General features: G+C 40.6%; 2 protein-coding genes across 2 annotated transcripts in view; one reads left to right on the top strand and one right to left on the bottom strand.

The window, feature by feature from the left end:
• LOC138585340 (kinesin-like protein KIF3C) overlaps nt 1–2,243 on the bottom strand; it is a 31,532-nt gene extending 29,289 nt beyond the window's left edge. Inside the window, exon 1 of the mRNA XM_069657641.1 lies at nt 307–2,243. Coding sequence (XP_069513742.1) covers nt 307–1,722 — 1,416 coding nt within the window. The 5' untranslated portion in view covers nt 1,723–2,243. The remainder of the gene's footprint in view (nt 1–306) is intronic.
• Nucleotides 2,244–8,464: 6,221 nt separating this feature from the next.
• rab10 (RAB10, member RAS oncogene family) lies at nt 8,465–25,944 on the top strand. The gene is made up of 6 exons (XM_069683475.1): nt 8,465–9,180; nt 16,250–16,310; nt 19,162–19,300; nt 22,017–22,106; nt 23,526–23,627; nt 24,757–25,944. Exons 1-6 carry the CDS (start codon nt 9,054–9,056, stop codon nt 24,841–24,843), a joined length of 606 nt encoding a protein of 201 aa, XP_069539576.1. The 5' UTR covers nt 8,465–9,053; the 3' UTR covers nt 24,844–25,944.
• The last annotated feature ends 1,753 nt before the right edge of the window (nt 25,945–27,697 follow it).

Genomic DNA, 27,697 nt, shown 5'->3' with positions numbered 1-27,697 from the left:
GAAACGAGATGTACGTCTTATCTTACTGAAATGTAATTAAATATGAAGCTCCCGGTGTCCCTGTCTATAATGTCACTTAATAACAGCTCACTGGATTATCACACATGATAATCCCATAGACCACACGTCCTTAATCTGACTTCCTGGGTTGTGTGTCAGTGTGTGTGTGTGTGAGGGAGAGGAAGATAAAACCATACAAGTTCATTGAAAACATTGAGTAGTCGTCTTGTAGCTGTTTAAATGACCTTTAGAGTATTACATCGCAGAGTTATTGTCTAACATGTCTAACTGTGTTCGAGCTCTCACCTTGTACTTGGCAGTCAGCTGCTCGGTGGCCTCCTGCTCCTTCCTCAGATCTCCCATCATCCTCTCCTTCTCTCCCAGGAGCCTCTGCTTCTCCTCGGCCAACAGGAACTGATCCTCTCTGATGGCCTCCTTCTCCCTCTCCAACCGCTGCTCCTCCAGCTTCACGTACTCCTCCGCCTCCTTCTCCACCTCCTCGCCTTCCTCCTCGCCCTCGGTCTCTTCCTCACCGTCCCTCTCCCAGCCCTCGCCGTCCACCTGCTCCTCCTTCTTCTGCTTGCTCCTCCACTTCCTGTGGTTGAGCTGCGCCCGGAGGCGAGCGATTTCATTCTGGAACTCGCGCAGGAGAGCGTCTTTGGGATCTTCATTGACTCTCGGTTGGTTCTGGATGTTCTTGGCGCGGTTGGCGTAGCGGAGGGTTGTCAGGGTCTCGTCGTAGTGCTGGGGGGCGGGGCCTAAGGTGGCAACCATGACAGTCTTTGCATTCCCGCCCAGAGAGTCCTGCAAAAGCCGGGTCAGCTTGGAGTCCCGATAGGGCACATGGCCGCTGCGCCCGTCTGCCAATGCTGAGATCACGTTCCCGAGTGCGGACAAAGAAAGGTTGATCTTGGCGGCCTCTTTCAGGCGCTCACCCTGGACGCCGGTCTTTGCTTGGCGCTCGCTACCAGCCAGATCCACCAGGTTTAGACGACCGACCCGGATGTGTTTCCTCCCATCTGGTCCCGGCTGGCTGCACTCAACTGTGATCAGGAACAAGGCGTGCGACCGAGACGAGTGTTCGTTCATGTCCGTCGCTCCAACCGCCCTCGCCTGGTTCCCCACGTTCATCACCTCCTCAATCTCCTTGATGCTCTTGCAGACGCACGATGTGAGGTCACGCACGTACACCCCTGAATCTGGACTCTCCCGGAGCTCCAAGGCTCTAGCACTGCCGTGGTTGGGATCCAGAAGATCCCGAACCTCCTCCAGGTAGATCTCGAGGTAGGACGCCCGCACCAGGTACTGCTTATCAGACTGGGAGCGGGAGATGTGTGTGAAGATGTGGTCGAACGCGTTGGGAATCACACCTCGTTTCTCCGGGTCCAACCAGGCGCCCTGCATGGTGTACGTCTTCCCGGTTCCGGTTTGCCCATACGCGAATATGGTGCCGTTGAACCCTGCGAGAACCGAATCAATGAGCGGTCGAACGCTCTCATCGTAGAGGTCTCGTTGTTTGGAGTTTGCATCATATACAGCATCAAATGTGAATGTTTTCATGGGCTCGCTGGAAGATGCTCGAGGGTTTCTGAGGATTACCTGCCCGAGCCGGAGGTCCATCTGCACGATGCACCCCGCAGGCCCGTTGGACTCCTCTTTCCGGTTCAGAGGGCGGCATCGAACTACCACCTTCACTGACTCACTGCTCTTATTCTTTGACATGACTGCCTTCTGTTTCTTTTAGAAAACAATTAAAGGAAAATGTATTATTACTTTAAAAATCAAAAGAACTCTATGGTGCCTTTAATCGGCCTCCTGTCTGCCTGAAAATTGTGTAACCATTGATTCCTTTATCATTAATAACAAATTCAGTATGGCTTCTTCATCATATCATAAAGGACAATAGCTACAGTGCCTAATAGTACAGCCTCCTACAATAACCAACACAAATGATGAGATGCCAATACCACTAATGGCTAATTTCCTTCGTATTGTCTGTAATATAGCTTACAAACAGACAGACGGTCAGCTAATCTCACGCGCTGGATCGACGCTCCATTGCAGGTCCTTCTCGGTGAGAAAAAAAAAATCCAACAATGCCGCCAATAAAATCAATGAATTCAGATATCACGTCCGGATTTTTACACCTCCGGTAGATCCGTTACCGTCCGCGGTCCGCATCCTCCTGTCCTCCGCTCATTGATGCTCTGAGCTGGGTTTTCGTCTCTCGGTCTGTGCGGAGAGATAGGGCTCCCCTCCGGTACGCGACACACACACACACACACACCCACACCCACACACCGACACAGACACACACACATACATTCATGCGCACACAATCATTCAACCACCACACCCCACATCACTGCGGAGCGGAAGAGAGGATCATGGGAAATGGAGTTTCGTCTCAGTGTGGCGTTAATTCTTGTACAAGGCTGCCACCAAGTCCTCATCTGGTCACAGTGGAACATTCGTGTGATTTTACGGTTTAATAATTGCCCTGTTCTCCTGAGCTTTAAGTTGGAAATTACATATTGACAGAAATATAAAATGTATATAATTTTATCAATTATATATATATCAAAATATGCTCTATATTTTGCAAAACCTTTTCATGTGTCAGCGTTTTATTTTGGTCCTAAGGCTGCACAATATTCTACTTCTACTAAAATATAGACTATATACATTTTAGTTTGTGCCCTAAGAATTAAATAGAAAAAGCTTTTTTAATTTGAGCAATATTTATATGGCTCTAAACAGTCTTTTGTCTGTGTCATTACCAGATCATGCTGCTTATTGTCAAAATTATGAAAAGGGGCATCAGATAGATTAGACCATCTTAACTAACAGTAACAATATCCGTATCAGGTCAATGAGGGGTGGAGGATGGGATGAAAAGCCTACAACATTTCTATAATACATTCAAATCATTGTGACATTAGATAAACTACAATTCGCACACTTCGGAGTGTTGCCTTTTTATTTCTATTTGCAGAGTTGTGTCTCGTGGTAAAGAAGCAAATTAACCTACACACAATGAACAAAGTTAGTTTTTAACCAGGAAAAAGCTCTTGAGTGTCCTGGCCAAGACAGGCAGCAACACATTAGCAATGAGCAGCCATACATACAAACACAACACAGAATATGTGACTATAATGCAATAAAAAGACATGAAATAACAAGTAAAAACAGCCAAACTTTGTCTAAAACAACCACAATCATAAATGTATCAACATCTACAGCCAGATCTGTCTGCCTCCAAGTTATTCAAAATCACCTTTAAAGCATCCAATGAGAAAAGTTCCTTTAGTTCCAGGTCTACTATTACAAGGTTTGTACTATAAAAACCTCACGATTTATCAGTTTCAAAACATTTTTAATCTGAAAATATCTCAATGCTTTGTTGTTGGTTTTAAAAAAAGGTACTTGATTTAGTTAAGATGTGTATATGGTCCACTAGATCCCTGCAGCCCCTGTACGAGTCCATATTACAATATCTCAACACATGTTGCATGAAGAGGAAAAATTAGACCTTGTGAATGTTTTCTTCTTAATAATCAGTCTGGCTATAAGGCTAGTTAGCCGGTTGTTATACAACTAGGCCCTCACATTAAGGACAACTGGGCCGAATGTAAAAAGTAATCATTACTAGAATTATTTAACAATTTGACGACAGAACAGCACCACCTGGTGGACAAGAGTGGCGCACACTTTGACCTGCAGACGGTCAATGTCAGCAGAAGGAGGTCAGGAGATTCAAGTGAGTAAACATGACACGTGAAAAATTACGTGGTGGTGTTTTCTGGGTATTTTCCATAAAATTAAAAATTCATTTTGCTTTTGCTGATGTGGGTATTGACTGACCACGAAAGGGGAAAGACCCAGCCACATAGAGCGTTATTCCTCTGATACAAAAAGGCACTTCGTATAACCTTTAATAAGTCACCTCACAGAGCGTGGAAAAACCTCGATGCACAAGCAGCAAATGACGACTTAATAATTTGGTTGTATAGCGCATTGTTTGTTTTTGTTCATGGACTCAAGCAGAAGTGAGACACCACCCATACGAGAACTGAAAAGCCCCTCAGCTCAGGTACTCGTGCACGGTGACGTTTTTTATGAGTCATTCTGGGGGAAATAAACATCAGTGGGTTCAAAGGAGAGTTTCTGAGTTTGTGAGGTCATGTGATTTGAAAACAGGATGCCAGGAAGATTTACCTGTCAGTGAAAATGAAAGAGATTGTGATCATTTAATCTGAAATATAAAAAGATAATAATTTAAAGATCATTCCACTGAAAAAAGGGGGGATTGTACTGAACATAAAAACAAAGTGCTATTAGGAGTTCTACTGTTATTAAAGAGTATGTTGTAAGTGAAATTATCCACATAGAGGGATGCAACTAAAGATTATTTTCATTGAAGATTAAACTGATTATTTTCATGATTAATCAATAAATCTTTAGGCCTATATAACAACAGGAAATACTTATCACAATCTCATTGACTTGCTTCTTTCTTACACTCAGTGTAACAGCGGGAACCCTTGAGATATTTTTAGACTGAAGGATATTTGCTGACCTTTGAAAGCATTAGACAAAACTTTATCTATATCTAATTGGTGTGACGCTGCACAGTGGTTAGCGCCTCACAGCTAGAAGGTTCCTGGTTTGAATCCAGGCTCGGACAAAGAGGGCCTTTCTGTGTGGAGTTTCTTTGTTCTCCCCGTGCATGCGAGTTCCCTCCAGGTACTCCAGCTTCCTCCCACAGTCCAAAGACATGCTTGTTAGGTTCATTGGGGACTCTAAAATTGCCCGTAGTTGTGAATGTGAGTGTGTAAGGTTGTTTGTCTCTATGTGTCAGTCCAGGTAGTAACCCGCCTCTCGCCCAATGACAGCTGGGATAGGCTCCAGCCCTGCGACCCTGAACAGGATAAGAGGTAGATAATGAACGGATGGATAATTGGTGTGCTATCTTGGCCAGATTTCCTTGGAAAAGAGAGATTAATCTCAATGACTCTCTGGTTAAAGTAATAATGTCAAAGATTTTAATTTGAATAAATGTCTGTTAAGTCTCTATCTATCGCGAATGAGGTAACACAATGGTGACTGAGCCTTCGGCCCACTGATGAAAGCCTTTGTATTTCCAGTATAACAGTCTGGCTGTCTGTGGCGACTTTCACGGAAAAAATCACAAGCGACGCCCAGTTAGTGACGCGTTTCCCATCAGCCAGCAGTGGTTGGTCTGCCAGAGAGGGTAGGCGGAGCTAAGCGGCTGCTTTTCCGCTCTCTGCAAGTGTTGCGAGTAAACAGTAATCTACTATGGCTGAACAAACAAAATAAAGATGGATGACTACAGATACAACTTCAAAAATAAGTGAAAATCCAAAGAAAACGAAACAAACTCGACGCTCAGATGAAGCAAACAGTCTGAAAAGGAAAGCGACCGTCAGCCAGGAAAATCAAGAGTTACAACCGGAGCCAACCGTGGACGTCACACATGCAGCACTGTGTGGATATCTGGGAAGTGTGCTCCGCAATTACCGAGTATCACCATAGGTGCCGCCAAAAGGAACAAAACTAAGATCTTTGAGATTATAACTTTAAATAAAGGTTAAATGAATTCAAAATAATCTCACCACAACATCCTTTAATTCGCTGTTCTGTAGCCTGTGGCCATATTACCTTGTCATCCTCAACCACATAGAGAGGCCATGCTAACGTGGAAGTGTAGCTGTTCACATTCCCCCTGTTTTGAACACTTGTAGGACATCTCGTGTTGTGTTTTTATAGTTCAGATTGCCAGATAATTATCTATTATTTATTTGTTTAATTGACAGATAAAAAAAGTAATGCAGCTGATGTGTAGTGTAAAGGGTGGCTAACAAAAGCTAATTTGCAGCCTCTGTTCCTTGTAAGGCTTCTAAATGTATATTATAACACCAAATCAGGATAAAAGCAAGAAAACATCCTCCAAAGATCCTCACATTTCAGAAGCTAGACGACTATTTTAGCTCTTGAGTAAAATAAAATTGGTCTGAACTGCTTTGGAAACTTTTCTTTCAAGCCAGTTAGGATGTCCTGGTGTCCCGGTGATCAACAGCGCCAACTTCTCTGTTATTCTCCCTCTCTATCTTCCCTTGTTTCCTGTCCCCTTTCAACCGCCCACAGTCGATTGAAGGCAAAAATACCCAAATAAAGCCATCAGATCATCTGGTTTACTTGTCAAGCAGGTCCGTGTGAAGACAGACTTCCTCTTTAAATGTGTTTAACTATCACTGTGGAGGTTTGAGTGGAAGCTGCTGGCTGTTTGTGAGAGCGAGGGACGAACCCTGGGGCCTCTGTGCAGCACGATACAGGAATGCACGCCGCTCTGGGAGGATGTCTGTGCTAAGACTTGATTTATTGGCTGAACAAAGATCTGTTAACTGTTTAAGAGACAAAGAAAGATCTAATAAAAATGGGCTGAAATAAAAATTAGGATGATCCTTAAAGTGCTGCCTAAAGAAAATCTGCGAACGGCTTGAAAACATCGGCTCTGTGTCACCTTTGTAACCTCTGTAACATCTGTTTCAGGCTTTGTATGGACTGGTTTGTGTTTGTGGCCGTGAAGTTTCCCTCTTGGTGGACGTATTTCACCATCAGTTGGGTGGATTGTCTTAAAATACAGACATTCATGGTCCCCAGAGGATGAATAACTTCCAACTGATTTTCCCCTGGGATCGCAACATACTCATGGTATAAAAAAACATATATATTTGTGATATTTCAGTAATTTGTATGTTATAAATATGTTAGCTACTTTATATGGTTTTAATTAATGTTGTTGCTCCCTAGATTCGTGACAACCTATGGCACCAACCTTATTTCTTAAATTATAAAAGTATTTTTGTTGAATCTTTTGTGCAAGCCTGTGCAAAAAATCCTTTGAGTAATACTTGTATTTCTATTCATATTAATGTATATTTATTTTCTTTTAGCATCATGACACCCATGATTTTTTTTATACGATAATGATGTCACAAGTCACTTTGCAATATACATTACATTCCTCAACTCCTCCCGTGGGTGGACAAAAGAATGAAGATGAAGAAAAGTGAAGGAGCTGTCATTCCCATGATCTGGTACTCCTTGTATGGCAGTTTCTGCAGACTAGGAAGCCTGTTAGGGATGCCTCTGATTTTTCCTCCATCACCACTATTAGGTTGACCTCTTCCATTGTTGGGTGGCAGAAGTGCAAAATAAGTAACTGCTGTAACTCCATTTAAATTTTTTGCTACTAAATACTACCACTCTTTCCTATTTCAGCAGCAAATATTGCAAGTGTTACTTACTATTTAGTGAACTAAAATGTTAGTATCAAATAATTTATCATAATAGATTAAGCTACAAGCTAGTACAACATGTAGGTAGTATGAGCTCCACTTACAAGCTGCAACATTAAAGTGCTGGTTTCACATTAATGCAATCAATTATTAACATCCAATGATAAAATATATATTGAGGCTAAAGTGGGTCATCCCGCATGGTAAGTTCTTTAACTTTAGGGTCTTTCAGTATAAGTTGAAGGTACTTTACTGAGGTAAAATACAAGACTAATACAGTGGTGTTAATGTTTTTACTTCTCTGAACGATCTGAGTACTTCTTTCCACCGCAGTTGGATGGATTACTAGGCGATTTAGTAAGGAGCTTTCATCTCCAGACTTTTCATCCAGTGCCACCATTTGGTCACCGTTAAACTGCTGCTCAATCTTTCCTTTTCGCTGTGTTTTTCTTTTATATCTTTCTTTCTGTCTGTCTTTCTTTCTTTCTTACTTTGTGGCAAGTCTGTACTCGGCAGTAGAAAGCAGGGCATACTCGACATTCCTAAGGAGTGTCTGAGAGTCAAACTACTCTGACAGGCGGAAGAAGGAAAGACCAACACACACATACACACACACACACACACACACACACACACTCAGAAAACCAAGTTTAAAACTCTCCAATAATGATGTTTACATGCACATAGTGTTTACACTTATCAACAGACTTAAGAGGATAACTGTCCTTGTTGTTCACGGGGCAGAGGATGTGGGAAACGCCCGTAACAAGCACAGAAGTACTTTTATATATGACATCACTTTGCCTGACTCACAGCTGGGATAGTCACCGCATCAAATGCCAGCTTGCCATGAAAACTGGAACGTACAGAGATCCGCATGAAACTGGCCGCCATACTGGATCATTGGATACATTTCAATCAGTGAAGTAATGGGAGGTTTGAGCCTAAATGTCCGAGTAACTTACGCAGTAACATTTGCCCTTTCTGTCAATCTCAGATACGCCCTTTTACCTCTCGATATTAGCAGGGATAGCCAATCAGATTACGATGCTTCATGAATTGACAATGATGTTGACCAATCAGAGGCGTGCATTTTGACAGAAGGGGCGGGACAAAGGCGTGGCTGTGGGCCTAGGGTGTCGCCGCGGTGGCTCCCATTCGAAGGCGACGGCGGTCGTCTGTATTTCGGTTCTAATCTCTGCAGATAAAAGCGAAATAACTCCGAGCAGATACTGAATTTGACACACTTTAAGATTTTTTTTCAAGTTCTTCTCGGTCGAGCTCGCGGCAGGGCTCTGGCATGACGGGGTGTGCTGAGAATTTGAATTAGCTCGCCGTTAGTTTGAAGAAAGAGTGAGTCGGGGTAGAGAGAGAGAGAGAGAGAGAGAGAGGAGCCATTTTGTCCCGACTGTGTGGGAGAAAAGAAAGAGTGGAAAAGAGGAATCACACGGGAGAAGAGCCTATTTTTGCTTTCTGTTCTCATGCTGTAAAGGGGGGAGACAGTCCGGCTTGGGAATATATAACTTCTCGGACACGTCTGCTGGCACGTTAATCGGGTGGTATTTAGCCAACTAGCCTGCCAAGCTAATCAACAGATCCCAGATTCTAACTGTTAACGTTTAAGAGAAGCGGGGCAGTTGGTCAGCTGGCTCGAGGCTTCACATAGGCGCGCGAGGTTATCAGTTGTTTGTGTTTTTGTATCTTGCCTGGGTGTTCACAAGCTGCTTCTCAATGGCGAAGAAGACGTACGACTTGCTGTTCAAGCTGCTTCTGATAGGAGACTCGGGCGTGGGGAAGACCTGTGTGCTGTTCCGCTTCTCAGACGACGCCTTCAACACAACCTTCATCTCCACCATAGGTAAGAAGACCCCGGGGGCCTCAGACCGGGGATCATGTGTTGTTACAGGTGTTTCTGATTCAGTTGAGGTAGTTTGACAGCTGGGGGACTCTCCTCACTCTCCTGCAGCTGGACATATCTGGGTAGCCTGTATGCTAACAGCACGTTAGCCTCTCTGCAGGCCTGCACAAGTTAGCTAGGAGGTTAGTTATGCAGCTTTGTTAGCTGATAGCCAAACCCCAGTAACAACAGTTACAAGTGACTGTGACTTTAAAAACAAAACATCCTTTTTATTTTGGTTGAGCCTGCCAGTATTGGCGAGTATAACCGGTTTAGGTGCTATAGGGATTGCTGTCATGTCACTTGACCCAGTGGCTAGTAAGCTAACAAGACTAGCACTGGGTTAGCATTCACATAGAGGGCCCTGCTGCTGTTACAAAAGCACCAACACTATCTCTCAGAAAAATGACAGACCTTTACTGATCAATATCTTAATTTCTGACTATGCATTATATATAATGGTACCTGTAATAAAGTAGACCAGAAAGGTGACAAATCTATTAAGATTTGTTTGAAATGATCGATGCCACACAAGTAAAATCCCTAATTTCTAGTGATGGAAGAAGTATTAAGATACTTTACTGAAGTACAAGTAGCTATACCATAATATCATAGAAAGTAAAAGTGCAAAAGTAATATCAATAAAAAGGTAAAGTACTAATTAAGTCTTTAATTAGTTTTGACTCTTTGTTGGGTGTAGTGTTGGTGATCCATCAAGCAACATTTTAATGTATTATAGCTGCAGTTGAAGGATGTATTTTGATGATTTATTATATAATTTCTTCATGTCATCTAGAGCATTATGTTTATATTTTATAAAAGAATCATATGTTTTGTAGGTAAGCTCGTAGTCTGCGATGCAACATCACCATAACTGTCAAATTAGAGTAAAAAGTCCAGAATTCCCCTTTAAATTGTGGTTTAAAGTAGCAGAAACTGTTACTGGAAAATGCTAAAGCACAAGTACCTCTAATTTGTTCCTAGTTACTTTCCATGACTGCTTCAAAGAGAACCATAAACAATCCATCATGGTGGCATCATCAGCTTTTTTTTTTTCTCCTGACCTCTACGCATGCGTCCAACATCACGCTCACATGAGTCAGGTGTCAAACTATGTTGAGTCCTTTCACAGCCCAAGTGAGGGCTCCGTTTACCCCTGTTGCTTAAGATCAGTGCTGAGTAATATTGTAACATAAGACGTGTTCTGCTGAATGTTTGCAGTGCACAGGCATTATATCCTTGATTCCTCGATTGAACTTTAATTCAAGCCCAGCTTTAAGTGTCAACATCTCCTCTTGACTATGTGCCTAAGAACACACAACCATAATGGGCGACAGTGTTCCCTGTGGCATCCAGGCCAGATTAGATTTGTTGAGGTACAGCACTGAACAATCGCTGTGTTGCAAAGCTCGCTGTCACATGTAGGTTTTTACGTGTTTGTTTATGGTTTTACCGATGCTTTGTCTGGGAACTAACATGTCGTGTTTTGTAGAATTACACTTTGTCTTGTTGTCAGAATCTGTGTTGTCAAATCAAAAACAAAATTCTGCTGTTTATGTAATTTGATAGTTATGTTAGCTAGAGTTAAGATCACCATGACAGAGCTGATCAGTTCAAGGGAAGGCTGTGTGATGATGGTCAAATGCAGTGTGACAGGTTCTTCAGCAGTCAGAGACCGATAGTGACCTTTGCCTCCTTGCAGAGGTACTTTCCCTGCCAAGATGAGTCAAGTTTGGCAATGTCTGAGGGAATTTATATCAACTGCAGGTGTTTTCTTTTTCCTTACCTTTCAAAAGTGCAATACCTGTAACATATTTAATGTCAACCCTGAAGCAAAACTGTAGAAGAAGCTCTAAAAGAACCTGTTTCACATGAAGGATAATGTGCTTGGCCCTCTTAAAGCGACTATGTGGGTATCCAAGTTATAGACCTGTTCTGTTTTTGTCTAATTTATACAGAGAACTTGAGTCAGCCTTTATGTTAAAACGTTATTATAAAGCAGTTATTCTCAACCAATTTTAGAGACATAGCCTATTTTCAACAATGTACTCTCTGACCAGCACAACACGTTTCTGGAAGGGGAAAGGAGCCTCTATAAAGCTGCACGAACAGTGTCTGATTTAATAGCAAATGCTCATGTAAATGACAAACACCTTATGATGTGTGCAGGCTTCATGCATTTGTTGGCTCATTCCCCCAGTAAAAACGCACAAAACCTGTAGAGGGTTCAGAGCAAGTATTAAAATGTATCCTTCTTGATACTGACGGTATTTTGTAGGCTCTGGTTTTGCTTTGTCTTTTATTCTTTGTACATGTTTGTAGCTGCTTTGCTGCTAGTTTCAACCATGAATCCTTTATCAGTTGTTTTCTGCCTGTCGGCAAAAATAAATTTCAAACTGGCTTCAACAAAACAACATAAACTTGAATAATTGTTGACAGTTTTCGGCAGTTAACGATTGCATTGAAAACGGGAATATTAGATATAAAACGTGTTATCAAAATGACATGATCAATCTAATAGAACAATACCCCATGCAGCTCTTAGAACCCCCTACACTTCTCAGATGAACCCTTGGGGCTTCCTGTAACCCTGTTTGAGAAACACTGATTTGAAGTATCAAAATGAGCAGAGACAAAGAGAACCATAGTGCTTCAACTGAAACTGTCAACAGCAGTAATTTCTGTCATTTACTTTAGGAAGTGCTTACTTGCGGTGTTTACCTACCTCAACACGGCAAGACCTGTTGTAGGTAGAGAGAAACTGTCAGTAGGGGTCTCATAAACAACACAATTTTACACACGTTCTGATATATTTAAAACAGTTTTCAGTGGTTCCGTTTGTGAACTTTACCCTCATAAACTACAACACAGTCAAAGGTTTCAGTCTGAGCTCGTCTTTGTTCTCCATCTGTATTCAAAACAAAGCAGCATGCAACGTAGTAAGCTGTAAAGTATATAGAGCACACAATCTGTCAGCACATCATAGAGGCCAAACTTTAAGCTTTTTAAAAGTTGTTGACGATAGTTGAAAGAACTGTGACATTCATTTTCACATACTGCATGTTTGGCTGTACTTCTATAAGGAACTGCATGTTCTGCCTTGCAACAAAGATTACTGTGTCATTTCATCAATTAATCTTCTGGTATATAAAATGTCAGAGGATAGGCAAACATACCCACCACATTTTCCTACAACCCAAGGTGACATTATCATAGTGCTTCTTTTGTCCAAGCGAAAGCTCAAAACCCAAAGGTAGTCAACTCACATTTACATCAGACAAAGAAAAATAGAAATAACTTATACTCAAGAAGCTGGAATATTCAATATACGTATCATACAGGAAGTAAAGGATTAACAGACTGACTAGTTGCTAACCAATTATTTGTAGATCAACTAATTGATTATTTAACTAATTGTTTTGTAGTTGGAAACATGGTTTCCGTAAGAAGAACATGAGGGCGACAAATTAGCCTGGTAGTTAATCTGTACACATCTGTTTGGTCCATGAAATGTAATTTAATAGTGAGAAATGCTGATCATCGTTTCCCAAAGGCCAAGAAGACATCCTGTTCTTATTCTTTCTTGCGATATGATAAGTGCTTTCATTTTGCCTTTTGTACTGTGGTGTATGTCGCTTGCTTATGTTTTAATGGATGCAGCAAACTACCATAGAAGAGGCATCACAGTGCTGTAGTACAGCAGAACAAAATGTACAGTATAACTAGAATCCAAAATCAAAGCTTGAAAAAAAATGCAACACGTCACTATAGAAAGAGCTCGGCACATAAACAGGTACGGCTCTTGATGTCTGAGCTGGAAAGTTGATGTGAAACAGGAGTGTGTTCCTCCTCTGACACAGCACTCATACCTTTGGAGACACACATGCACAGCTGCTACTCAAAATACCCCCACCGGAAAACCCCCCTCTCTCATCAGCCACTCATCCTCATTTCCAGCCTGTCCTTCCTCCTTGTGTAACAGAGGTTATGCACATTAAGAGCGCTGAATATGCATGATGTCGCGATCTGAAATCTCTTTTTTCCACTGTATGAATTTTGGATGGAAACTGGTGATTGGCAACAATGGAATTCATACTTGTGGAAGGAATGGTTCCTCTGGGATCAGAGCTGGGTTGGCTGTAAACTATCTCCTCTGTTTTTAAGACGTCCAGTTCAACATTTGACTGTTATGGAAAGTGTCATTCTCCTCCGGTGAAGTGTGCCCATTTTTCCAGGGATTGGGAAAACGTGTGATTGCACAATGCACATTTTTGCTTGACAACTTGCCAGAGCACCTCAACTAGATAAAACCCTCCTACTCCTCTCTAGGAACACACAAATATGATGTCATCCCGGCGAAGCCCGATCTTTTTAGACGCGACTTTTAGTAATCGTTGTTAGCAAAACTCCTCCTCCTATAGCTTTGTTTAACCCCAATACTTCTAAGGTGACCTGTTGAATGTTTTTTAGGTAGAATACCAATGTAGGAATTGTAAGTTGTGTCTCATCTCCAGAATCCTCCTTCCCCCTTTGTCTCTTTCTCCCTAACTGTATATCTTTCTGTCCCTCCCTCCCTCTCTCTGGGGAGTACATAATATCCAGTGAGTCACACCTTGGCAGCCAGTTCTTTCATTATTACATGGCCCGCCCCACCTAGAGAGCACAGCTGTTTCTTGGACTTTTCAACCAACCACAATTTCTGACCAGAGCTGAACTGACGGCTCATGATTTAACTGGAAAACGCCGGCCAAAAAGTTTCAGAATGAGTCACCCCTTTGTAAATTGGCCTGCTTTGGTGCTTCCTTAGCATGACGAATGAGGATAATATTGTTATAAACCTGCCTAATATTGTGAACAAGATCATTCATGAGGGTTATTTGTCTACGTTGCACTTTTTTACCGTTCTTTATCGCTGTTACTGGCAGCTGAAAAATCCTTGTTACGCTTTTTATAGGGTTGCAAATAACTAAAACTTATTGATGAAGTCATTAAGTTTTCATTAATTGTTCAGACAATCAACAGAAAAGTATTTGCCATTAATCATGTAACTGAATCACCAAAATAGCTGCCAAACACTTTCTGGGTCGAGCTTCTCATATGAGAGGATTTGCTGCTTTTCTTTGTCCGATATGATATTAAATTTAATGCCAAAAGCTTTTGGATGGTTGGTTGTGACTAATAAAAGCAAATTTGATTATATAGCTTGTGGAAATTATAAGAGGTTTTTATATTATTCTGACATTTATAGGCAAAAACTGCTTCATCTAGTACTACAGTTTTTAATTACGGCGTCTGTTTTGGAGATGAAGAGATCTCTTTGGATAATTTGGCTCCCAGAAAAAAACACATGAACAGTGAATATTTGTTTGAGACTTAGTATAGTTGTTGTATAGTTTTCAGCCTTTCATGCTGTTGCTCCTGCATTAATAAAAAAAAAAACCATGCAGAGACTCCACTGACAAAATGGGAGTTCTGGGTCTTCAAATTGTGGACTTTTAAGGACAGCCTCAATCAAAATTGCGGTTGCTTTGATATACAATGTTCCTTAATGCTTTACAATTACATTACCTTGTGTGTTGATACATCATAGTTTTTTCCATCTTTAGATTTTACCACCAGAGTATTTTCAGTAATGTTAATTGATCAGTAAGAGAGAGATATATATATATATATACAGGTTAAGATTCAGGGTGGAACAAAATATCGATACGGCAATATATCGTCGTCCTGACTCTTGCAATTCAATTATCGTTAAGATGGCGCCAAAAATTTATATTTTGATTTACAAATATACGGCAAACAGTTTCTTCCTCCAAGATTTTTTCCTTGCGGGGCTCTTATGCAATGGCGAAGAGTAACGTGATTGGAAATTAATTAGCCGTAGAAGAAGTTGACAACAGCATAAAAGAAGAAGAAGACATTTGTGTCAAATTCTGCATAAGGTGCATTTTGTATTCTTCAGTTAATCAGATATTGTGATGTATCATTATATGATTATCTTGCAATATATCAATTATTGCAGAATCGCTGCATCATGATACTATAGTTATCATGGGCCAATTATCATGTATCCTCAGTTACCATGCGATTCCCACCCCTTATAACGACAAGAAAAACCCCATAACAGTTAGGGTTAAATATGAGATAGTTGGCCAAGAAAGACTTAATGGCAGTCAACCTCATAGCAGGGTGTTCTCGTATCAAAAATAAGTCAATCCAAGCAAAATGGAAACTGAAAAAGGCCCAAATACGTGAAAAACATGCACACATAGGATACATAGTTATTCCCTCACCACCCCGATTTGTCCTCCTTTTGCACCGTCAGTCCAATGTTTCCAACCAGAAATAAAACCCTTAATGCTCCAACATTACATATCACGAATACACTTAAAATATGTAAAATATCATGTTTCTAACCATCTACGTTTAAGCACAAAGGTTTGACAGTAACAAGGTCATGCAGTGCATCTTTCCTGCCTTAACCTGATTTCTCTCAATAACCTGCTTCTTGTGTGTGTGTGTGTGTGTGTGTGTGTGTGTGTGTGTGTGTGTGTGTGTGTGTGTGTGTGTGTGTGTGTGTGTGTGTGTGTGTGTGTGTGTGTGTGTGTGTGTGTGTGTGTGTGTGTGTGTGTGTGTGTGTGTGTGTGTGTGTGTGTGTGTGTGTGTGTGTGTGTGTGTGTGTGTGTGTGTGTGTGTGTGTGTGTGTGTGTGTGTGTGTGTGTGTGCCCATTGTTAGCCAGCTGCTGATCCCACAGCTGTCTGCTGATAGGCTCAGGGTCTGTGCATGACACTGCAGAATCAGGAAGAGATGCTGTTATTGTCTCTCTGATGCAAACCCTTGACACGTCCTCCCAAATATCTGTCTCTGGCTCTTTAAGTCTCTGTTGTTGACGTGTCTTTTTTCCCCCCTCATGGTTTTAATCATCAGTGTCAGCTTTAATTTCTCTGCTCATCTGTCTTTCATTATCAGTGCTTACGATGGTATTTTAGACAGACATGTATGCTGATATGTTTTCCTTCTATTTCACAGGAATAGACTTCAAGATCAAAACTGTTGAATTACAAGGAAAGAAGATCAAACTACAGATCTGGTGAGTTGATGGACTGTTTTAAGACGTGGCTTTTTAGTCTGTAAAGAGGAGTGCCAGGCTAAAAAAAATACACAAACATTTTAAAAAGTGTCTTTCCTCTCAGCCTCGTCTGCCTGTGCACTGTTACATCATAGGGAAACATCTGTTTGACATTCCTCCCTCAAGCCCAGAAATATGTTAGAACAGGAAATGGTCATCGGTCCATCAGGATGTCTACTGCAGGGTTATCATTGTAGACAACTACAGCTGATTTTCTCAACTAAATTACTTATTATTACATATTACTGGCTGCTATTGACAATAATTTGTAATGTCCATTGAATCCAGAGTCAATTAATGAATTCATGATTTGATGTGGCTGGATTGTAGTTCTTTGTTATGTCCAGACAGCATTCCTAAACACAGAGATAGCATCTAAAACTATCTAAAGCTGGAAATCATCACTGAGATGTCGGATGTAGCAAAGTTTTGGCATGTCGGCTGTGAAAATAACCGACAGTTTCTATTACACATCGATCAAAATTGCTTCTGTTGTTTCTGATTATTTTCCTCCGTAGAAGCTCAAAGAAGGAACAAGGATAAAGAAAGAGAGTCCAGAATAGAGATAGACCGATATGTTTTTTTCAGGGCCGATACCGATACCGATTATTAGTAGTCAAGGAGGCCAATAACCGATATTTGGAGCCGATATTAATTTGCAGGAAAAGTGAAAATATTGGCGTCAAAATTTTGAATAATACAAACTCCAACACTTAACTTTGTTTAAATGCCTTTAAGCATATGTTTATTAAACAAACAAACAAAAAGCGCAGGGAGTTCCCAGGGTCAGCAGCATCTCTTATAAAGTTAACTGAAAATTTAAATAAATAAATAAATAACTTCCTGAAGTTTTATAAAGTAAATAAAACAAAGTGAAATAAAATTAGCAAAGAAATGAACTCTTATCGGCCGTCAGATTTTAAATAAATAAATAAATAAATAAAAAATAAAAAATTTAAAAAAGGCAGATGCCGATATGCGCCAAAATGCCGAATATCGGCCCAGCCGATAATCGGTCTATCCCTAGTCCAGAACATGGTATTTGACTTTTTTGACATTAGAGGGGTAGTTAATAATCTGACTTCTGGATCCACATAGTATCTTTTCTTCCAGTTCTCATTTTTAAAGACTGTTACATGCAGTTAAAATCCCAAGACTGTACGATTATTTTATCAAACCAACGCTCAAGTGGAGCGACTGAAATTCACATTCATGAGGACTTTATGGCGATACAAATGTCTGCTTGTTATTGTGTCAATTAAAAAGGTAAAGACACAGAACTGTAGTTGATAAAGATGACTGGCATTTATAAAGCTGAACGTCTCCTCAGCAGACAGAAGTCCGTTCACTCAAGGCCAATTGTTCAATGTTATCTAGAAGACGGAGACATCTGCACATCCTCCCCCTCTGCTGTGTGAGGCTTCTTACAATACTTTCTGGGTCTATTTAGCTATCTAACTGATGACTTGATAAACAATTATTTGGCTATTTAAGTTGTTTGAAATTCAATCTATAAGTATTTCTTAGGCAACAAATAAACAATAAAAACAGTATGCCTACTTGCCCCCAAAGGAAGAGTGCTATGCGCATGTTTTACTATAATAAAAAAGAATAGAAGCAGCTTTCGATGTATTGTCGAGCCATTATGTGATGCTTTAAAAAGTTGTGAACAGTGTCTGTCTATATGTTTTCATCTTTGTCAGTGGATAATGAAAGGTACTGGAGTATGAAGGATCTTTAATGTAAATGTTTGTACAAGTCTGGAATGCAGATTCAGAACATGTCCAACAACATTTAGATAAAATAACATCATTTCTTAGCCTAATGGTTTGGTCTGCACTGAGTCATTTCTTTGATCTGATCTGAAACTTCATGATTCTGTCCATTAACCCTCCTCTGTGGCCGGATGTATTCCTGTCCCGGTCCACTTAACGTTTTCTCCTCTTCCTGTCCGAGCACATTGGACATCGGGTTTAATCTTCACTGTTCAGCACGCAGAGATGTGTTCATGCTCACAGCGGTTCAATGAAATCCAAGCTTTGCAAAGCCAGCTTCATTTTGAACGTCGTAGTGAAACAGCTTTTGAAGGCAGAGGTTTGATCTGGTGCTCCTGGGCTTCCTCTTTTTCTCTGTATCAACAGTGATGGATGGATGTTGGCAGCGTTTCCCTTGATAAGAAAATGTCACAGCTTAGATACATGCTTGTGCAGACGTGTGAGGGACGTTGTTAGTTTGAAGTGGATTTTAAAGTGTGTTGAATGTGTGCAACCGGACTGCTTAGGCTCTCAAGACTTGAATAAAATTGTAGTAAAATAGTTTTTCTGTTTTGATTCAGAACCATGGTAATCAGGTTTATTTTGATGATGTAAGGAATTGCATCATTAATATATTGACAGTTTTCTGGCACACCTTGTACTGGCCTGTAGCTGGCGTAAATAATTAAAGCAGAATGTAACAGTTGAGAGTAAACAAGCTAAGGTGGGATCAAGTGTTTAGAAAGAATCTATTTGTATGCTAAATAAAAAGCATATAATTGAAATCGACAACAAAGAGTTTCAACATTTTCTTTCTAATTTGTTGTGATTTGCAGTCGATGAAAGCAAGAAATCCCAGCATCTTGTGAAGTGATCATTGAGTCACTGTCAAACCCTGCCGATGTTTTATGGCCAATTTGTGCTGCGACGCCGTGAAAATCAGACTTACTGAACCATTTGTTCTTTGTGTGAAGGCTTCAGATCAATCCAAGACAACAGTGAATACAAAACAAATAAAATGTGTGTGTGTGTGTGTGTGTGTGTGTGTGTGTGTGCAGGGACACAGCGGGCCAGGAACGGTTCCACACCATCACCACCTCCTACTACAGAGGAGCCATGGGCATCATGCTGGTCTACGACATCACCAACGCCAAGAGCTTCGAAAACATCAGCAAATGGCTGCGCAACATTGACGAGGTAAAACACACACACACACACACACACACACACACACACACACACACACACTGATTTATGTTGCTGGGTCAAATCTTTTGAGAGAGGTTATGAGGATTTATGTGCGAGAGTTGAATGTTGGCACTCCCTTTTTTCTCTATTGTTTAATTGTTGGCATATTGACAGAGTGACATCAATACTTTGAGGGAATGCAGCCAGCTTTGCTAACTAGCTGGCTGAGCCGTGCGCAGTGAGCTGTGCAGCAGGAGTGTGTGACTAAACCGCACCAGATGAGCCAGATGTCTGTATGCATCTGCCTCATTGTAGGAGAACCAGGAGTGTTGTTTTCACCTCTTTATCATCAGTGGAAGCAGACAGAAGTGTTTCAACAAGAAGGGGTAGATGGGTTTATGTTGCAGCTGATACTTACCAGGTGCGACAACTGTTTGTCTAGCAGCTGTAATTATGTTGCCGTTTCAGGCCGAGACTGTGGTGATTTGTCAGATTAAATGTCAACACACATTATGTAAACAATCTTAGTTCATGAGAAGCTATGTACCGGCAATCAGGAAGACTTTATACCAGCAAAACCAATTGTTCTACGCAGAGAAGTAGGGTGGGTTGTACTACGAAGCAACAACATACCCAGGCTTTCTTTAGGTAAGCTGGCTCGACAAAGCCTGAAGCCCAGGTTGGAGATAACGGGTAGCACGAAGGTGGTTACGAACTTTTCTGTTCTCCATGATGCAATGCATACAGTATGTGCTAATGTAACTACACAGCTTCGTTCTGTGGCTTTAAATGTGTTCCTGAAGTTTCCCTATACGTTTAACCTCAGCTGAGGATCTATTTTACCTGCGGAGAACATCGTCAGGAAATACTTAATTGACAGGGCGGTGCTTTACAGCTGGCGTAAAGCCGAAACCCTGAACAGAACCAGGTTAGGTTTTGCAGGTTAAGTTGCCATGGCGATCTAGCCAGGTTCAAAGAGAGCCAGCTTTGAGACACCGAGACCTGACTAACCCTCTAATCTCGCTTTGTAGTAAACCCCTCAGGACATTACATGAAAAACAAACAAACAGTCTGACAACAAAGGCTAAATGCAAAGTTTTTAGCTTCTTGTTGTTGTGGAGAACAAATAGTAACTGTTGATGGTGTCATCCATTACTGTTGCAGGTGTTCTCTTTCTGCCTCACCTAATTTAACCATCACGCTTTCATCCAATAAGATATATCTGCTTTGTTGTTGTTGAATCCATATTAATGCAGCATTAGCGCTCGATACATGTCGAGCGTCAGCAGAGATCTAATGAAAAGTCTAGGCTTATCAGTATCAAAAGTGTTGTCACAAGTTTATTAACTGGTGGGGATATTCTCTCACCGTGGGTTCAATCAATCTTTATTTATACTCGAGAGATCACTGAGGGGCAGCCCTCATTTACAATGATATCGAGTCCATTACAGAAGCAATTAAAAGCCAGACAACAAAGCGTGAAAAGAAGCAGATGAGAGATGGATAGAAGGTAATTTAAATCACTAAACAGGGGGATTTTGACACAAAGATAAGACTATGAAACGGAGGGCTAAAGGTGTGTAAGAAAAACCCTATAATGTACTAATTGTAAGTTGATAATTAAAATAGGAAAAAATTAAGTAAATAAAATACACATAAAAAACGTGTTAACTTAAAGGAGATTGTTCCAGGAGTCAGGCTCACTCTGACCTAACTCGACAAACATGTAGGATTTAAGACTTTATAGAAAAGGAAGTTTAGGTTGTTGTGTTCAAGATTTAGTCCAAATAATAAAGCGATTATCAGATGAATAAGACCATCTGTCTGTAACATACGGTCGGGCTGTCCAGCTTCTATCTCTGCATTGTTCCTCTATGTGAGCGCTTCTTGTCTTACACCATCAATTATGTTTAATAATACCATAAATATTTGTGTCAGCAGTGAGTTATTATTCTATTATACGGTAATCTTTTGGATCCATGCCAGGTCAAACACACAACAGGGATGATATAATCAATAGCTCATGTTATCTGTCTTTATTATACCTGAGTGCAACAGTAAACTCTCACTGCGACATCACATAATCAGTATGAAGGTGTTGCACATAAAGTGAAGCGGATCGGGTGAGACCGGCAGGGCTCGTCTGGAGCTGTGAGCCGGTCGAGGAAGGAAACACAATGAATTTCCTGCACACTAAGAACTGGGCCTTGCACATATTGCCCTTTGACGTGTTTATGAAAGCTTGTTGTTGGCACCAAAGAGGGCTAATAGGATGATTTAAATGCAGTCTGTTGCTGTTTACTACACTTTTACTCGACTTGCTTTGAATTTATCCTGAGATCCCTTTTAATGGACCCTATGATGCGAAACAATGCTAAAGACTTTGGGACGTATAGCTGTTGTAATAACCAGATCTGGCACTAAGAGTACCTTACCCTACAAAGCCTTCTCTACAGTGACTTGAGTTGCATATCTCTGCTCCTTGAGGATGCTTTGAAATCTTGAAAAACAACCTGGTGTGTGTGTGTGTGTGTGTGTGTGTGTGTGTGTGTGTGTGTTTCCTTGTGGTGGATTGATTAGTCGGCTTTTGACAACTTTTCCCATATGCGACTCAAAACAAACATTTGCCAGTGTAGTGTGGGCAAAAATATAATAAATTAAGTTTAATTTTGCTGATATGCACACGTAATCTGATAATCTCCTCTTTCTTCTTTATCTTTTTCAGCATGCAAATGAGGACGTGGAGAGGATGCTGCTAGGCAACAAGTGTGACATGGAGGACAAGAGGGTCGTACCAAAAGCCAAGGGGGAGCAGGTGAGACGGTGCAGCCGTAAAGAGCCGTTCATCAATGTTGGTCGGCTGATTGTTAGACATTCAGAAGCAGGAAACTAGCCCGACAGCAATGAGGGATAAATTAATGTTTGTTAAATACATACAGTATGGAGAGTGGTTTAAAATAAGGTATACAAACGGGTGAATGTAGTGTGAAAGCATCCTGAGATTACTTGTGAAATGTCAACATCGACTAAACCCTCCTGTGAATAAGCTGCTGTTTGTCCTTGCATACCATAAAGACTTATGTTGACAAGAACCTAAACAACACCTTGTTGGGACGTAAGACATCTGAAACAACTATTTTATATATTTAATCTTTGTTTTATGTCAATATTAGATCATTTTAGTTTGGCTCACATTATATTGGAGCTTGTTAAAGATACATTCCAGACCAGCTTTGTGGTTGTCTGAGTTTAGATGTTGCTGCATATCTGTGTGAATATTTCTAAAAACAGATACATCATAGCTCACATTGCCTCAGAAATCTTCAAATGTTCTCTTGGGGGTTTAAGCTGCATTATTTCTCACACTAAAATCTACATTGTTTATGTAATCTGTGAAATTGATTACACTGAAATATTGTTGCGGCTTTTGCTCGATGTTTGTAATACATGAAAATAAATCCGTCCCCTGTTATTTCAGCTGCAAACATCGAGCATAATGATTTCTATTTCATGACCTTTCTGTTGCAGTAAAAGAGCTTTAAAACAACTTTAACTCTTGCATGACGGCTTACACAGCACAGTGGCGTTCCTGATCTCAGACTTTATTAACACCACAAAGTTTCCATATCACTGAGGAGATGACTTCCTTTTTATGAGCAATGTTTTCAGCACTACCTGCTGCAAACTGTCTGGATAAAACCTGACATATAGGCTTTTACAATCACAAATGGAGGCTTTAATATTTGTGGTTTTGGTTTAAACTAAGTCACTTTGAGCCTCTACGAACCAGTGGAAATAATAGGCAGTAGACACTTAAATATGGTTTAAAGATTCAGTGATGTCACTTCCTGTTCACGTCCGCTGTTGGTATTCAGGGTTTGGTCACAGAATGAAATCGCACATATAGCTGCGCCCAATTTCAGCCTGAGCGTAGATGTAATTATCCAGAACAAGTGAAAACATCTGTGAGGGAGTGTGGTTCGTGTGGCTCATAGTACCAGCATGAACGAGCAGCGACTAGTCCATCTGCAGATTTAGCAACATCGGATACAGATCTGCTTACTCATACAAACACACCTGCATGACTAGAATGGAAGTGTGTGTGTGTGTATACGTGTGTGTCGGTGATACCTGATCTCTGTCCTACGCTGAGGATCAGCCACTTTATTTTTGGACCGCAGCTTCTTCAGCTGAACTCTTCGTTCTCTTTGTGACTCTGATTTCTTCCCCACAGATCGCGAGGGAGCACGGCATTAGGTTTTTTGAGACGAGCGCTAAGGCCAACATCAACATCGAGAAGGCTTTCCTCACGTTAGCAGAAGACATCCTGAGAAAGGTGTGTGCTCTACACAGAGAGATGGAATAATAATGTTTGTTCATTCATGATTATTAAAAGTCATGAGGCTAGTTTTAAGGGGAAAAAGAGAAAATTATTTTAATTGACTGGCTGATGTTTGCTTTGATTTCTGTATTTATTACCGTAAAAGGCGCATCGGAATTTAATACACGGTTTTCCACAGCTATTTATTAATAAAAACTTGTATAAAAGTCATACACACAACACTTTACAGTTACAATTTTTTTACGTACTGTCACTCTGCTAGCACCTCTACCTAACTGACATCTCACCACTGGTCAGACAAACTTAAACACAATCTTAAACCACAGACACTGTTTTTAAAATCATGCTGTCTGTCTTCTAAATATCCCCTATGTTCATTCCACAATACCTAACTGTAAATACTAGCCCCTTATATACTGCCAGTTCAAGGCGGTATTATTACGCCTCTGATACGTTTCATCTTCTAACGCACAGAAAGGGAATGATGGGGCGATGTTGTTCCGCCACTGAGCCGGCATCGGCGGTAGTAACGGAGGCGAAACGGCATCAGTGTAGTGTTTGTTTACACAGCGTGTGCGCTTTGTTTCCGCAACGCTGGAACGCTATGTAAAAACACACTGGGGCGGCTTTTCACTGGCGTTGCTTGGTTCAATGTAAAATGGCAAAGGCTGCATGACGGCGGAGCTTCATCACGGCGCAGAGGCAGAACCGCAGTGTAAAAAGGGCTACTGTTAGCCTCGCCTAGCCAAGCTAACTCCCGTTTTTGGACGCTTAATCCAGAGCTGTTTGGCATGTTTACCCCCCTGAGAAGAATCTGTAAAACTAGAAACCTTCTCCCCACTACTTATCTCTCTGTGATCCCCTGTACACATTAAGACTTAACTATTTGTCTTTGTCCACATTGGCTTCACATTAAAATATATAGACGTGATGCAGGGGTTTTTTCCAAGCTATCATAAAGAGAGATTTGTTTCATACATGTTCCAGTTGACGCCTATATTAAGTTGAAATGTTCCTGCCTTTCTTTAACAGATATTTTGAATGAGGAAGTGTTTAACAGTTTTTATGTGATGCCGACGACATGCTTTAATGAGTTGTGAATTTTGTGTGTTTCCTGCATCAGACGCCTGTAAAAGAGCCCAACAGTGAAAACGTCGACATCAGCGGTGGAAGTGGAGTCACAGGCTGGAAGAGCAAGTGCTGCAGTTGAACTACTCCTCTGTCTCACTCACACTAACGCACACAAACACACACACACAGACACACACAGACACACGTTCTCTCTCTCTCTCTCTCTCTCTCTCTAACTGCTAACTCTAACTCTCTCGCTCTCTAACCTGTCTCATGAGTTTTCTTGCACACTGACACTCTCTGTCTGTCTCTTTATCAGAATAAAAACAATAAACCACTTCACTCGTCTAATCCCCCCTCCCCCCTCCTCCTTTTCTCCCCCCCCCTCACCCCACCATATTCTTTCACTCCTCCCATCTGATCATTTTTATTTCTGATAAAAAGAGAAATCCAGTCACGTTTCTTGTCATTTGTTTTAAAGGTTGTAAAAAAAAAAAAAAAAAAGAAAAAAGAAAAAAAAAGTGAAAAGACAAGCTCATATTTTTAATATTTCCTTTGCCTGAGCTCACCTGGTTGGACAACCTCACCAAACCCTTAAACCCCCCTCCCATCCCCACCCCCCACCCCCACCCAGCCACAGCACTCACCTTCAGTCGGAGGAAATTTAAAGAAAAGAAAAATTAAACAAAAAGACGAACGTAGGATTAACATTTTGTACACTTTAGTCGGGTTTCTGTTGTCTAACCGTATTTGGTCATTTACAATTTGTTACAAAGTGACAGAGGCGTGGCTAGCTCCTTTTGTATGTGGGGGTTTATTTTGTCCTGTGCCTTATATGGAAGACAGGGGCGGGGCTGTGTGGTGGGCGGAGCCACATCCACCCAATGAAATTACAGTTTAATATTCTGTCGCTCAGGCTTTCGAAGCCGAGCCGAAGCAGAAGCGTTTGAATTTCTCCTCCAGCCAAGAGAACGGCATTATACAGTATGTCCTGTTTATTGATGTTTTATTTTTATCTGTATGATTTATTTTACTTTAATTTTTTTATTTTATTTTTTTCCCTCTTTGGGTTTTTTTTTTTTTTTTTTCCTGCATGCAGATTTCTTTGGGTTGGAAGCGTTTCTGTAACGTTGTGTAACGTTTGCCACTGGGTAACTGTGGGCGGGAGGTACAGAAGAAGTTCTCTTTGGAAATTCAAACAGTTTTGCAGATCCATTAAAAATAAGCTTGTTTAAGTTAACTTGTTTTGTCCTCAATGATGTACAGTGTGAAGTTTCATGTGTCCACTTGTTTCTATCAGCTTTACATCAGAAAGGTATGCAGGAGATCTCTGACGAGCAAGATTTGGGAATTTTTTCTGTGTTTATAATGCAAACTTTAGCCTTAGCTCAGATTATAATTTAGTCAATTGTCACCAATAATGGAACATAATCACAGGTATCTTTAATTTCAGTATAATCAGCTCTTTATATCTACAGAGGCACCTCTGGACCCGCTCCATCTTGCAACTCCATGTTTCTACAGAGAAACTAAAACCTTTAGGGACGGCCTTTTGCAAGTTTGGTGGCCACTTGGGGGGCAGTTAAAAAATACAGCTAGAATTTTTAAATGGTTAGCCTGTTTGCTAAATTAGTCATTAGTCAAAATGCTTTCATCACTGACATTATTTCTCATGCATCATGCGAGCAAACTTTTTGCTTGTGTGGATTTTAAGACTTCAAAATCTGTATCAGTTTACCATCAGGGAAAATAGCAAGGAATTAATATAGGGAATTTATAGGGATTAAAATCCCTTTAAGACAATAAAAGCACTCTGGACAAAAACAATGTAAAAAATCTTTTTTAAATATCATATTTTTACTAGAGATAGACCGATATGTTTTTTCAGGGCCGATACCGATACCGATTATTAGTAGTCAAGGAGGCCGATAACCTATATTTGAAGCCGATATTAATTTGCAGTAAAAGTGAAAATATTGGCGTCAAAATTTTGAATAAAACAAACTCCAACACTTAAATTTGTTTAAATGCCTTTTAATCAGAGCCAAAATAACCCAGTTTTAAATTGATCTCTTATCGGCTGTCTGATTAAAAAAAAAAAAAAAAAACGGCCAATGCCGATATGCGTGAAAAGGCCGAATATCGGCGCCGATAATCGGTCCATCCCTAATTTTTACCATCTTTGCTCTTATTTAAAGCTTACAAGAGTAAATGGGAATTATGCACATTTTGACATTGCTCTAAGGTCTGACTAACATCCTGTGTGAGATAGAAATCAGTTAATCTGTTGGACCAAATACTCAGTCATAAAAAAGGACAACAAAACCTCTCACAGTCCCATGACTGGACTGTCTAGACAAAAATCAACTGGAAAACCAAACTGTCAGCCTCAGAAAAAATGTGGTTTTCACAGGAAATGATCCCGCTTATGAATCCCAGTTTCACATTTCAGTTCTGTTTTATGTCTTACTTTAACAACCGAACGTAATGTCAAATTAGTTCCTCAAAAATTAAGACTAAAATCAATAACATTTTGGTTGTGATGATGGATATTTTAGTTCCACTCAGCATGCAAGATTAACTACTTTGTTCCAGAGGCCATATTGCAAGTAAATTATTATATTTTACCAGCTACTTATAGATCAGTAGCACAATTTACCGGTTCAACTGTTGCATTCTACAGCAGAAATAAAGCATTTGTTGTTACGAAACCTTAAAGCACATTAATTCCTCTTAAAATAGTGCACTCTCAAGTATATTTCGTTCATTGCACCTATTATATTACAAACATTTGTATCTTTATTTATAAGTAGCATAAAGAGACTCCCATCACCAATGACTTGAACTTTACCAGTAAAGTTGTCTAGCGCCCCCTGGTGGCTGGAGGATATATCGACGGCTTTAAATCATCAAACTTTCCTGTCAATATATTCAAGTTCTTGTAGCACTTGTTCAGATGAATGAAGACAACACACAAGATTCAGCTCCGTGGG

This window comes from Semicossyphus pulcher, unplaced genomic scaffold, assembly GCF_022749685.1.
Source record: "Semicossyphus pulcher isolate SPU_LCO1_2020_fin unplaced genomic scaffold, fSemPul1.0.p SCAF_11, whole genome shotgun sequence".
Taxonomy (NCBI): domain Eukaryota; kingdom Metazoa; phylum Chordata; class Actinopteri; order Labriformes; family Labridae; genus Semicossyphus; species Semicossyphus pulcher.
Note: the sequence above shows the minus strand (reverse complement) of the source record. Positions and strands in the feature narration are given on the sequence as shown.

Bases quoted from the DNA above. Each gene is read 5' to 3' on its own strand.
- rab10 (XM_069683475.1), top strand. From the start codon at position 9,054: ATGGCGAAGAAGACGTACGACTTGCTGTTCAAGCTGCTTCTGATAGGA. The intron at 9,181-16,249 runs GTAAGAAGACCC...TCTATTTCACAG, and splicing joins AACCTTCATCTCCACCATAG to GAATAGACTTCAAGATCAAA. The intron at 16,311-19,161 runs GTGAGTTGATGG...GTGTGTGTGCAG, and splicing joins AAGATCAAACTACAGATCTG to GGACACAGCGGGCCAGGAAC.